Consider the following 14,751-nt stretch of genomic DNA (forward strand, 5'->3'; position numbering starts at 1 on the left):
AACATCAACATATTAAAATAATTTTAAAAAAATAAAAACATATTAATTTAAAATAAATAAAAAATAATTTTTTTTTTATTTTTTTAGATATTTTTAAAACATAAAAACAAATAATTCCTAAATCTTCTCTTACCCGTTCTTAATATATAATTTTTAATATTTACTGGTTTTTATCATTCCCTTCTCTCTTTTGTTAGTCACATTAAATGGATGATAATAATCCATCCATATCATTTCGTCTCCTTATTCTTTAACTTTACCATACTTTTCTCTCTTTTTATCGATCATTGTTGACAAATATATCTTATTACATCTATTTGTTGTTGCGTTTTAAAAATATTTTTGAAAAAATTTAAAATTTTTTATTTTTTTCTTTACTTAAAATTAATATATTTTTAGTATTTTTAGATCATGCGCAGATATAAAAATAATATTTTTAAAATAAAAAATATTATTTTAATATATTTTTAAATAAAAAACACTTTAAAAAACAAAATAATTATACTCCCACACACACGGATGTTAATGAATTTGCTTTGAAGCTGGCCATGGAAAAGATACCGGCTTTCTCACTTGTATACAACTGGATTTCTGAGTTATCAACATCTCTTTGCCTTTGCCTTTAAACCTAAAGTTGTTGTGTAGCCATCACAACCTATTTGTCACGTCAAAAGAATCCAATATTTTTCTCATTTCTTGGTAGGGAGATCATTGATGAGCATCGCTCTTTTGACACCGACGTGTCTTCAGCCATCCTATACTGAGACTAGGAGAAGTAGTACTCTAGTTTTTCATGAAAAAAAAATAAAAATAAACGAAGGTGTACGTACGTAAGTATGTTTTAGGAAAAAAGTTATTAGTCTTATTAAAATTTAAACCCCCCCCCTCCCAAAAAAAAAAAAAAAAAAAACCTCAAATGCCGGTGTTCCTTGCATCGAAAGAAATTCCACCATTAACCTCTCTACCCTGCAAGACTTGCAACAAGAATATGCTTCACTATGGTTTCCTACTGCAAATTTATCAGTCGATGCTTCCATGGTAGCGGAATAAAAATTGTTCGACCATTTGATTTGTTGCTTTTTGGTACTGTCCCTGATACGATGCAATCAAATTTTTCTTACAAAAGAATATTTGATCGATCTTTCATGAAAATTTAATCACATTCAATGTTTCTAACTAACCATATATATTATGTTGACCATGTTCAAACAAGATTTGGGGCCATACGTCGGAGTCCTTTTAATGAGAAAATGATGCTATATCTTGAATTAGCATATTCTAATAATGTGTATATCTCGAAGAAAACGTGATCATTAAACCGTGTAGACATTTCAAAGAAGATTCAGGGATGCGAGTCTTTTTTCTGACCACTAGATGCTCTCTTGCTTTAACAAAAGCTGTTGCTATCTGTCTCTCAATCATCCATAAAACTTGAGATTGACGCCCCAAAGAAGAAGAAGAAGAAAACTAGAAGGAGAAAAAAAAAAACTTGAGAATTTGAAGGCAATATTGCTGAATCTCACAACCACGCATATACATGATATGGCTAAAAGTCACACATGCAAGTGGGTGTCACCCTTGGTCCTTTGTTATAATATTTGATTAAATCAAGTATTTTACTTACAATTAAACATGATTTCCATTTCATACTAAATGCTATGTACTATGATGTTATTGGATGTAGGGTCTTAAAAATTATAGTAGAGAGGTTTAATTGACCTAAATTAAAGGACTACACCTTTTTCCTTTTCTTTTTTCCATATGTATGTCCACATGTTTCATGGGTTTAACAGGGGTGAAGAGTCCATTTGTTCCTTATCTTTATTATACCACATCCATTCGATGGGTGAAGAGTCCATTTGTTCTTTATCTTTATTATACCACATCCATTGGATCTTGTTGTTAATCAAGTCATATCTAAAACCTTACATAGAAAAATTAATATTTTTTATTGGCGAACCGAGCTGATGCGTAGTTTCTATACAACTGGTCCCTGTTGGAACAGGGGATACTCTAATATTTAAGTTAATACTTGTACATATGTATGGAGAAAATAATAAACAAAAAATAAAATAAAATATAAAAGGTGTAAAGAAGCATATCTAAGCGTTGCAGGATCGTGGGCCTGGTATGCCAAAAAAACATTGTACTCCTTGGTTTGGAAACTAGGTGTACCTATACACCCAAACTTGTAATTTCTTCATAGAGAATGGAATTGTGTTATTGGTCAACCAATATGGCTCATTAGTTAATGTGATATTGCATAATTGATTCTATGCCTGATACGTGATTGAAGAAGAAGTTGGTGTATTATATATGTGAGAAAAAATATATTTATTTTCACTGGTGTTTATATATGCTAGTAGGCATAGCAAAAATATAGCTATTGGTGATAGAAAAAATTTATATGTGAGACAGAACAATTATATGTGTTGCGTATTAAACTTGTCATTACATTATAAGGAAGGAATGTGAGAGAACAAGATAAAGAGAGAATAAAAATGTAGTGAGAGAAAAAGAAAATTATATCTATTGCTACGTGAGGCCTAGACGAATGGTCGTTTGTGCCTGAAGACCAATAGGTTTGATCGCAGAAGCCTAGGTAGGTGCTAGCGCCTCGTCACTCCGGCTAGTCCTAGGCAACCAAGGTTGTTTGGGCCTTGACCTAAACAACTCAAATATTTTTTTTAATACATCAATTGTCCCGCAAGTCTTTTTAAAAATGTATTTGAAAGATTTAGTAAACAAAAATGGGGGATGAAGACTTGATTTGTATAGATGTTACATATACGTTTATGTGAAAATATTCACTTGAAAGAAAAATGCACACATCTTTTATGTTATGCATGCATTTGGCTTTTGTTAACTTTTTAGGAGAAGGATGTTTGATCTTTATAAAGATAAGTGATCATAGAGATCTAAAAAAGGATCCTTGATCCTTTTAGAGATATTGGAGAAATGTTTAAAGGCATAAAGATTTCACCGTACAAATTCTTATGGAGATAGTTTGGAGGTATGAAGATTTTTGAGGAAACATGGAGATCTCGCAATGGATACTTTTTATGGAGATACATTTGGAGACATGAAGATCTCTCCATTGAGATACATTATGAAGATTTGATGGAGACATGGAGAGACACTATTGTTTTTTATTTAAAAAATCCAAAAAATAAAGATACAATTTTCTTCAGCTAATTTGGTGATTATTTGATCTTAAGTAGATCATTAAGTTTGTAGACTTCTTTCCTTTCATGCTCAGGTTTTGTTTTGTTTATTTTTTTGTTTCCCGTAAACTGGTGATGATAGCCTTTAATGATCAATCTTTTCATGTTTTTTTAGGGTGTGGCATTCCTTAGTGTCATGCTATTGATCTTTGTAAAAGAGAAAACTTTTTAGGGTTTCTCGTGTTCCTGCCATTTTCATGAGAGGTGGATTTATTACACAAATTATTTTATTATGATGGCAGCTAGCACGTCAACCCGTGTGGTGGTTAAAGATGTAATCATAAGCTTGGAGAATATGAGACAATCATGGGTGTGCCCCTTGATGCTGTCTTTGGATGATCTTATATGAGAGTTTAGAAATAAAGGTGTCTTTGTCTGGTTGGGTTGGCTTTTTTCACCTTGATATAATTTTTCATTACGTGTTTGATGCTGGAAAGATTTTGCTTAGGAAGAGTATACAACATTTCCCATAAATAATAGTTATAAACTCTATTAATCAAAACTCTTGTGGCAATCAACTTAAGGAGTCTTTCCATGTTGAACATCTCTTTGTTAAACCTTTGGATATAGGCCTTGGTGCTTTCATCTTCTCCCTGTGCTTTTTTTTTTTTTAATCCCAAATGCTTGTGCTAAAATAAGAGATGAGTTTGGAGCTAAGATCATGAAAGTGAAGATTATAGCTAGACTTTAATATGTGGTACCATGCTTGTTTAGATCGATAAAATATTATTGAAAGAACTTTACACATAAAATCACTATCTTGTGTGACAAACTTTACTATGCTTTTTACATTTTGTATGTGTTCTCAGGGGTTTATAAGTCCTTTGTAGTTGTCTAAGTTAGCCTTTGTAGAGAAAAGGTATTTGGAGAGTTGAGTGTGTAAAATTCCATTAAAAATAGAGAGTTTCCCACTTGATAAAGGTTGTATACTTGCATCATGCCTAGGTATTTTTCTGGTGCATGAGTGAGACTCAGATGGAGATTGATGGGGACTGGATTATTTGAAATGTTTTGTTTAAGAACAATATGTGTAACTCCTTCTAAGTGTAGAAGTGTGAGCATTACTTGCTTGCATGTTATTCTAACTTGTCTTTTAAAGGAATTAGAGTTGTCATTGCATATTTAGTGGTGCTTGTTGTTATGTAGGAGAAAAAGTGCAAAATATAATTGTATCAACATAACAATATAATTGAGCAGTTGTACCTGTTGGGAGAGTTGTTTGAGATTTAGGGGAGCTGAAATCCCTATAGTAGGGAGATCAATTACCCTCCCTCATCTTGAAGTTTCGTCACCCATGAAAAGTGTTCTCGATAAAGAGTGAAAGAGAATGAAATAACTTATTGTTATGTTTTCCATAGACAACACCACTAATATAGTCATAAAAAAATTTCATAGAAAAATTAATTTGCTCGACTAGCAAACCTTGTTGATGAGTGGTTCTTATAACACTGATTTCTTGTTAGGATAAGAGACACTCAAGCATCAGAGTGTTCGGGCATTGCAGTCTTATAGACTTTGTATGCTAGAAAAACTTTTCCTTCTTAGTGTGATCTTTTGCCATGGGTTCTATGCTTGGTGTGTGATTAGAAGAGAAATTAGTATGCCGTGTTTGTGTGACAGAGTATATGTATTTTTATTGGTGTTCATATGGGCTGGTAGGCACCACATAAATATAGTTATTGGTGATAGAAAATGGTGTCTATCTTACAAAAACATTGTGTGCGAGACAAAATTTTTTTATATATGTTGTGTAATAAAATTATGAGTATAGTATAAGGAAAATAAATGTGAGAGAAAAAGATAGAGAGAAAAGAAAATTGTACTAGTCTCCTAAACCTAACAACTAGCAGGTCTTATCATCTAGACTTGAGCAAACATAACGCCTGGTCACTCGAGCTAGGCCCAAGGTGACCAGAAGGGTTAGTCGCTTGGACCAAGTCTAGGACAACTAGAGCTATTTGGATCGAGGCCCCAATAACCCCCCCCTCCCAACACACACACACACACACACAAGTTGTGCTCATTCATTTTCTAAAAAAAAAATCCTTTGAATTTGAAATTTTTATGTGAAAAATGCACACTGGCATACTTGATAATTGATACAAGTTATGACTAATGATATGAATATGGTTGTCAGGTAGATACCATATAAGATATCTTAACGGTAAATCTAGATGAAATGGATGGAGCAATTTAATTTGACTCAATTATCAACTATTAAGAAAGCAATAGCTCTCTTTTAAACTATAAAATTCAAAGTGACACAATTATTAAACCAAATAAAGATACATGGTAGAATTTTATATTACTTTAAAAGTAATATTTATTCATGAGAAGTTAGATAAAGACAAGAAAAAAGAAAAAAAAAGAATAAAACAAATTAATTATTTTCATATCTATGTAGAAATTATAAATTGTTTTTGGATTTTAGTGTATCATATTATAGATTTTTTCTTTTAATTGTGTCGATCTTTTTTTCATTAAGTAAATATTGAGAATTACTTCCGAAGTAATATAATATTTTCAGGATATGAAATTTCAAGCATTGCCATGAACTCACATTTTACGAGGATGGTTAAAAATGATGAAAGTTATTGAATCATGTTTCTTCTCCTTGAAGTCTTGAAATATTGGTATTATCGATTTTTTTTTTTCCGTGAGGAACTTCATTATTAAAAAATCAGTGATAACTAATAGAGTTATTGATGAAATTCTTTTTGCTAATTATTTTTATTAACAGAAATAATGTTATTTATATTTCTGTCAATATATACCAAACAATACCTGTCGGCAATACATGTCTTGAAACATGTTTCTTCTTCTCGAAGCCTTGAAATATGGTATCATCGAATTCCTTTTTTCTTTGAGGAGCTTTAAGAGTTCTTTATGATATGTAATGTGGCCATTACATAATTAATAATAATAACTATCATGCCTTTTAAAAAAGTAATCTTATAAAATCGGATCCTTAGCAAACAGCCACATGAAAAGAGGGCATCGGGAATTCTAATCTTTAATTACTTTATCATCAATCACGTACCAAAAAATACGCATAAACATCAACAAAAGCAGAACATTTCACCCCATGTAAATCCTATCTATTAAATGAATTTTAGTGCATGGTCTCCACTCTTTAATATAATAATATAATAGTTTATACAAGGAATCATAAAATGATAAAATATGGAGAAAGGAAGAGATCATATATTGTTATAAAATAAAAAAGATATTTCTATAAAGAAATATTACCTGTGTTGAGTGGAGGCTTACAGACTTTGGGTCGTCAGTTTTCTATCGCAAATAAGTAAAGTGATTAATCCACATGCAATAAAAAAACATTAATTCTGGGTTTGGAGGGGGGAGCTTGTAAAGCAAAAAGAAGACGAGCTATACATAAGTAAGTTAGGAAATTTTAACTGATCATACTTTATGTTCTGCTCTTACTATAGACAAGTGTTTCCTTTATATATTATATTTATTGTAAAAAACAGCTAGGAAGCACAGTGATTCACCACGTCGCAGGTGGATTGTTACAGTATAATAATATTCTTGCCTTCTACGGTGATAATCAAAGCAGTTAAATTGAAGGGCAACATAGTCATTTAATTGGTATAAATAAATTAAATAGAGGTAAATCAATCTTTTCCTTTAAAAAAAAAATAGGAAAAAGACTTAATTACCTTTTAAGAAAAATAAGATTTTATAAGAGGGGTTTTTGGTTTTTTTTATTTTTTTCAAGATAGTAAAATAATTTAATTGCTCTTAAAAGAGGAAAATTATGAAGCTTTCATATAGGGGCTTTGTTGTATCTTTGATTTAAAAAAATTTTCAAGGTAAAAAAATAGCAATAAAAAAATGACAATTAAATCTGATAAGAAAAAAAAATCAAAGGAGGTTGTAAAAGATAATAATTCAATTTTAAAAATTATCTCAAATAAAATATATAGTAATAAAAGGAATGAAAACCAAATCTAATAAATGAAAAAAAATAAAAGAGAATGAAATTGAAAAAAAAATCAATTTTATAAATTATTTCATATAAAAAAATAATCAAAAGAATATAAATCAAATCCAAAGGAAAGAAATTGAAGGGCTGACTTGAAGATAATAATTCAATTTTATAAATTATCTCAAATAAAATATATGATAATAAAAGGAATGAAAACCAAATCTAATAAATGAAAAAAATAAAATAAAAGAGAATGAAATTGAAAAATAAATCAATTTTATAAATTATTTCATATAAAAAAATAATTAAAAGAATATAAATCAAATCCAAAGAAAAGAAATTGAAGGGCTGACTTGAAGTTTTAAATGGCCAGCATGGAAATCGAGAAAGAAAGAAAAAAAAATGAAAAAAGAAAAGCCATCAATGCCAAACTAGAGGCCCATTAATAACACAGGTAGCTGTATTAATTATAGAGAGGATGTTGAGACAATTGACATGCATCTAATACTTTTCTTAATAATATTTATATATTTTTAAATTACTAAATAGCTGCTTAAGTGAACTTGATGATAATAATAATAATAATAATAATAATAATAATAATAATAATAATAATAATAATAATAATAAAACATAATGAAAAGATGAATAAGCTCTTGGACAACAACTTTAGATTTTTTAAGTTTAAGAGTAATTAAGTCCTCTATGCAAGTTTAATATTCTTTTTTTTTTTTTTTGAAGGATAATTAAATTATTTGACTATGTCAAAAAAATATAACAAGGCGAATTTGTCCAAATAAATTTTGAAATGACCAATAAGTCATATGAAGAAAATCATATTATACTTGATAGCTAGGCTGTTGGTCTTTTTAGAAGGACAAAACAGTTATTTCAGTGTTTTAATCTATAGTAAATTATGTCTTAGTGAATGACTAATAACTTTTAGTTTTTAATTAATCTTAAAAGGAAATTTTTTTTTAAAATCCTTCTTGTATTTGGGATATGGGGGAGATTTTTTTTAGATGGATTAACTTTGCTTGTATATATAAGATTAATCAACTTTATTTAATTGAATCAATAGTTATTAAGGGAAAGATAGCTTAATTACCATGGTTAAATTTGCAGCTTTTGTTACTATGTAATATCAAAATAACCTCTCCACAATTTTTTTTTTTTAATGTTCAAGTATTATCAAACTAATTTTTATGTGTCGCCATCAAGACCAAGCTCACCTCTTTAACTCGATAAAAAAGCATACATGTTATTCATTCTATAGAGAAAAATATTGGAGAGGAGACACCAAATGTATACAAGTCTTAATGATTTTTGTCTTGTCTGTTACAAACGTTAGCACACACACATTATTCAAAGTACATAGATGTTGGTGTTTAAACAAAACAGGCAACGATTGATTTTTCAAATACAAAGGCTGATTTGTCTCTGATGTTCTCAAATATACTAATTACATGAGTTAGAGAATCAATGATAGGAACCATATTGTACATATTGTAGGTGATCCAGTTTTTAAAGATTTGTTTTTGTTTTTGTTTTTTTTTTTTTTTTTTTTTTATGATATCAGGTTCGAGCCCTGTAGTTGTTAATATTAATGGCTATTGAAGGTTTACCTGATCGTTAATTTTAGAGCCCGTAGGGATTAGTCGAGGTGCACTCAAGCTGGTCCGGATAATCCACGTAAATAAAAAAAAAAATGATAGTGTTGTGAACACTTTTTTTTTTTATTATTATTAATATGATTGTCTAGGTCAGCTTGCGCTCACCTCGACTAATCTCACGGACTCTGAAGTTAACAACCATGTAAGCCTTTATTAGCCTTAAGGTTTGTGGGACTTGAACTAGTGATATCTAGATAGCAAACTTAGGGTCTGACCAGTTGAATTATACCCTTAAACAGTCTTATATGGATAGGTGGTGTCGCACAAGTGAATTTCTTTCTTGTTTTTTTTTTTTTATTTCTCTTTTTCTCAACAAAATATATATAAAAAATTAATTAATTTTTTAAATTTAATTTGATCGTTTTTTATTTCTATTTATATATTTGTTATTTTTTCTTGATTAATTTTTTTTCTTCAATTTATTCCCTCCTCATTTGATTTGATTTAATTTTTATATAAAATTTGGTTCCTTTTATTTTAATTGCTATTTATTTATCATTTTCATAATTGAATTTGTTTTTAATTTCATCCCTTAGCATTTGATTTTGATTTATTTTTATTTCAAATTTAATCTTCATTCTTTTATTGCTATATGTTTTGTTTTGTTTTAAGTCCCTTTTTGATTGCTTTTTTTTTTTTCCTTCAATTTTTTTCCTCATCATTTTATAGTTGAGAATAATACTTCGTTATTTTTTATGGGTTGTTTTCTATGAAATTAGTCCTAGGCTCATGATAAGGGTCACGAGTTTTGGATATTAACACAAATTAGCTTTGGTTTTTTTTTTTTAGGTTCTTTTTCAATTTGATTTTTTTCCTATCTCATTCTTCAATATTTAATTTATTTAGAATTGATCTTCAATCTTTTATTTTTTTTGCTTTTCTGTCTATGGAGTTATCCTAATTTTATGCTTATGGTTATAAGGTTAACAGATTAGCTCAGGTTGACTCAATTTTTTTTTTCATTGCTTTTTATGAATGAATTTTTTTCTTATTTTGCCATTCAACATTAAATTGTTTAATTTTTAAGCTTTATTATTTTAATCAATTTGTTTTTGATGAGATTATCTTAATATCATGACCAAGTCATAGATTTAACATACTAACTTGGATAGGCTTGAGTCAGTTTAAGAATTTTTTTTTGCTATAAATTATTTTTGTCACTCTATTTATTATGGTTGCAGTTTTTATTTATATTATGAAAATTATGCAAGCTTATTAGAAATAATGAAGTCAATGATCAAAATCTCTCTCTCTCTCTTTTTTTAATTTTTTAAAAACATCTGCATCATCTTATTTTTTTCTACACTGAAAAAATTGAGCTAGCCCACATTATAGCACGTCATACATATCTAGTTTTCTCTAAAAACGAAGGAGAAGTAGGTACCTCTTGAGAAAAATACAAATACACTACGGATGCGAGATGCAAATGTACTCACACGATGAGAGACTAGAATTATAGTAGTATATACCACCAAGGCCCTCGTGAAAAGAGGTTCACTCAAGTTGCTATCAAAGGTTCCAATTCGAAATAAAATCGCTGCCTGGGTAGTGAATAGAGACACCATTATACCAAACCTTTAGGTGGTCCCTTATTATGGTAATAAAGTAGCCTCCTATCATGGCCAGACACGTCCCAGTAGAGAAGAGGCCAGTAGTTTTCATCGGATGTTCTCATTATTACCCTTTGAATGTTACACTTATATAAACCTTGCTCAACATCACCAAACATGCAACCTATCTTTCAACATTTGTTGTAGCTTTAACCATATTGAAGCTCTAGCTAGGTTATATAAAATTCTTTTGAAGCTCTGATATATACATCTTTTCATTGAGTAATGGGTGAAAAGAAGCCTTATTTGGCTGTGCTTTTAGTGCAATCAATCTATGGTGGCATGTTCATGCTCTCAAAGGCTGCTTTCAATGGTGGTATGAACAACTATGTGTTTGTCTTCTACAGACAGGCTGCGGCAACTCTTTTCTTAGCCCCTTTTGCCTTCTATTTCGAATGGTATAATTCTATTCAATTTCCCATGTTTTTCTTTCTCTTTTTTTTTTGGTATGATCATCTTGATCTTTGTTAATCAAGATGTTGAAATTAAGTTGATAATTATTTAATCTTGAATTAATTTTATAGGAAAAATAGACCACCACTATCGTTTGTTACCTTCTGCAAGATTTTCTTCCTCGCTCTATTTGGGTATGTATTCAAATTCAGTTTACAACTACTTTTTTTCTAGAGTTCTACGAGTCCTTGCCATGATCAACATGCATGACCTTGGTTTTTAAACAATTTGAATATATATTCAATGTTCTGAGAGTATTTCGATGTTTTTCTTGAACAACAAATTAGTGTCCAAACAATTTGAAAATGTTATTTTCTTTTTTGGTTTCAATTTGATCAGAATTAGTTTCTGCTTGGATATATTTGGTATTGGCATCGTCTATGCAACGGCGACATTGGCTGCTGCAATTTCAAACTGCCTTCCTGTCATCACTTTCTTCTTGGCACTTCTACTCAGGTAATAACAGCCAAACTTCCATTATTAAGTACAAGCAAGGTGCTGTTCATCAACACAAACGAGCTTCGGAGTCCATATATAGATTTGTTTCTTGAAAAAGCAAGAAACACTGATTCGTTTAAGGTTTCGAGTCTCACGTTCATCATTAAAAGAAAAATTGATGTTCACCACCTTGGCACGACATAATGTTCATGCACACCTTCAAAGAAATTTCATGTTTTCCCACTTCGAGACCTACCTTCAAGCACTAGTGCTTGGAGATCTATGAACCCATGGTGCTTCTTCAAACTGTTGCTATACAAGCATCTAAAATGAGCAAGACACTTAACCCATTTTGGTAAGATTGCTTATTCGAATTTAGCTATGATGTTTAACCCTACCACTAAACTTTGATGGGCATAAATTCTGTAGGAATACCTTAAAGAACATTTATTAAATAATAGATGGATAATAATTAGTACAATATAGTAAATAAATTAAATGGATATTAACACCTTTTCTTTGCTTATATATTTGACGGATCGAATTGGATTCAAATGTTAGTTAATAAAGTGATTTGATTCAAATGTATGTTAATAATTGCTTTGAAAAATATTGCTCTTTAGCTTTTATTTTTTCATGATATCAATTATTTATCAAAATTCCCCCATTTATTAACAATTTAACCGTCCTTTTGACTGCCATTATTTTATACAATCAGCTTGTTATTCTCGTCAACTTTGCTTTTATCCATTTTAAATCAAGGATTCTTGTCAATTTTCTTCTCTCCATTCGAAATCTAGGATTCTTATACTATAGCTAGCACCAACATCAGAACTTACTTTACCTTTTCGTCAGCTAGCTAGTAATCTCTTAAGAATTAATCATCATGCATGGAGATTGGCAAGCTAGTTTTATTTGATTTCCACAAGGACCCAATTGCAAGTTTTTAGTTTTAATTATATATTCCCCGAATTTTTCTTTATAGAAATTGGACCAAATTTGTAATTTGAACACGTAAGACTTGATTGATTACAGTGACCTTGGTTCGTATTGTAGCGTGGGGGCTGTGGACTGGAGAAGCATATACATCAGATACCCAATGTAGTTTAGAGCTAAGAAACAAAAGCAATGAAATAATTACTTATCATTTCATGTATCTGCAAATATGAACTTTTTTATTTTATTTTTTTGCGATTAAACTTCAGGTTTCTTTGGATTAACTTATAGAGTATGAAATTACAGGATGGAGGTGTTGAAATTTAAGACGGTGTCAGGGATTGCCAAGATTGCAGGGATAGTAGCATGTATAGCTGGCGCAACAACCCTGGCCTTATACAAGGGCCCTCACTTTAATCTTTTGTGCCTTCAGCATCTCTCTGGGAGCCCTAACAGCCAAGGAATTATTAGTCATATTCCTTCTAGCCAAACCAGGATAAAGGGTTGCTTCCTCTTGTTCTTGTCCAATATTTTATGGGGCTTATGGCTAGTGTTGCAGGTACCTTTTTTTTTTTTTTTTTTGTATGAAATGTTGCAGGTACCTCTACCTACGTTTTTATAATTCAATAAACTATATTCCAACCCCTGTACTTTATACAAGGTTCATCTTCAGCCCTTAATAGTTTAGGAAAAAAATGAGCATTGATTTGCTTCCATTAGGTTTTAACCACAAAAGGCCATATTGAAACTTTGCAGAAAAGAATGGTTAATATTGTGAAATTTAAATTATGAGGGCTGAAGGAGTATATTGTGAAACACAGGGTCTAAAGTGTAGTTCTAACTTTTTAGTTTTGTGTACGTATTTCATCATGGCTTTGCTCACTGTTTTGAGACAGGTAAGAGTTTTGAAAAATTACCCATCAAAGCTTCTATTCATAACTCTTCAGTGCTTTCTAAGCACAATTCAGCTATTTGCCATTGCCGTCGCCGCTGAAAGAGATCCTCATGAGTGGGAGCTGGGCTGGAACGTCAGACTTCTTGCTGTAGCTTACTGTGTAAATTATCTATTCACTCTTTATAGTATCTTCTTTGCATCACACTGTAGTCCCTAAGGTGATATTATACAGCTGTTATTAAACCTTGCCAGCACTGATATGTCAATTTAATATAACTTCTGCAAATTGTGACAGGGAGTTGTCGTGACTGGTGTTACATTTTACTTGCAAGCATGGGTTATAGAGAAGAAAGGGCCAGTTTTCTTGGCCATGTCAACTCCATTCACTTTGGTCTTTACAATGATTTTTTCTTCTATTCTCCTATGCGAGATCATCACTCTGGGAAGGTACTTAACCTCAATTCTTTGTAATCCACAGGAAGAAGTCTTAACCTTAAGTTGTACACTATTTCTCAATTCGATCCTCAATATATGAGAAATTCTCGATTGGATCCCCTCATGCATAAGTATTAATATAATGTTTTCTGTCTCAAGCATCAATTTTATGCTCTAAATTAGCCACTGTTATATTGTTTTTAATTTCTTTTGTCCACTTTCTTGTGTTGTAGTGTTTTGGGTGGGCTCATGCTGGTCGGAGGACTTTATAGTGTTCTATGGGGAAAAAGAAAAGAAGAGAAAATGAATGATGAGAACAGTTTAAAAGCTGAAGCTGACACAGAATGCTTGGAGTTGAAACAGGCAGTGCAAGCGGAAACAAAGGGCCCATTGTTAGTGTAACATTTAGGTTCTTGCTTTTCATGCATGCTACCACCACTGGCCATTCCCTTGTAAAGGCATTAATTATATATATAAAAAATTCCAAGTGGATATTTGGAAGCCATTTGCATCTTTCTCCCCCTATTGGAAGAGATGGAGAAGGGGATTTTAACTTGTAATATCCTTATAATAAAGCTACACTTTCGTCTCCACCATTATAAGATAAGGTGTGGTTGTAGCCCGGATTGGTATAAAAAGCTGTTGAGCACAATAGAGAGAATGTATAATTTGTCTATTGGTGTTAGTTTTTTTGGTTTCACTATTTGGAAAAATTGTAGGATCCATTTTCTTCTAATAACTTCCGATCTCAAATCAAAGAGAAAAGAAAAAAGAGTTTTGAAGAGAAAAAAAATATTTTTAATGAATTAGTACAAGAGATATATTAAGGAGCTGTTATAACAATTAAGAACATGGTTTAACAAAGAAACAAATACAAAAGTCAGTTGAGTTATAAAATTTACTTGCATAACAACTTCACTCAAACATTAAAAACTCTATAGTTAAAAAAGTTACAACCATGAAATTAAATCAATTTCTTTAAGAACTCTTTACTTAGCAAAATGATCCGTAACATGATTTTTCTCTCTATATATAAATATGCTTAAAAACCGAAAAAAGAAGGCATATTACATGCATTGATAATATCATTGAATTCATATTGCAAACTTCATGACCATGTAATATTGTTTTTTTAATC

General features: G+C 30.7%; 1 protein-coding gene across 1 annotated transcript; it reads left to right on the top strand.

The window, feature by feature from the left end:
• The first annotated feature begins 10,570 nt into the window (after positions 1-10,570).
• On the top strand, positions 10,571-14,206 carry LOC118055371 (WAT1-related protein At5g64700). Its single transcript, XM_035067253.2, has 7 exons — positions 10,571-10,854; positions 10,981-11,043; positions 11,249-11,365; positions 12,590-12,842; positions 13,180-13,338; positions 13,474-13,625; positions 13,847-14,206. The coding sequence occupies exons 1-7, from the start codon at positions 10,682-10,684 to the stop codon at positions 14,013-14,015; spliced, it is 1,086 nt and encodes a 361-aa protein (XP_034923144.1). The 5' UTR covers positions 10,571-10,681; the 3' UTR covers positions 14,016-14,206.
• Positions 14,207-14,751: the final 545 nt, after the last annotated feature.

Source organism: Populus alba, chromosome 1, assembly GCF_005239225.2.
Source record: "Populus alba chromosome 1, ASM523922v2, whole genome shotgun sequence".
Lineage (NCBI taxonomy): Eukaryota > Viridiplantae > Streptophyta > Magnoliopsida > Malpighiales > Salicaceae > Populus > Populus alba.

What these genes read in the sequence shown, in the direction of transcription:
- LOC118055371 (XM_035067253.2), top strand. Translation starts at nt 10,682, where the DNA reads ATGGGTGAAAAGAAGCCTTATTTGGCTGTGCTTTTAGTGCAATCAATC. An exon ending in TTTGCCTTCTATTTCGAATG is followed by an intron (nt 10,855 to 10,980) that starts GTATAATTCTAT and finishes TTAATTTTATAG; the next exon opens with GAAAAATAGACCACCACTAT. An exon ending in GCTTATGGCTAGTGTTGCAG is followed by an intron (nt 12,843 to 13,179) that starts GTACCTTTTTTT and finishes GTTTTGAGACAG; the next exon opens with GTAAGAGTTTTGAAAAATTA.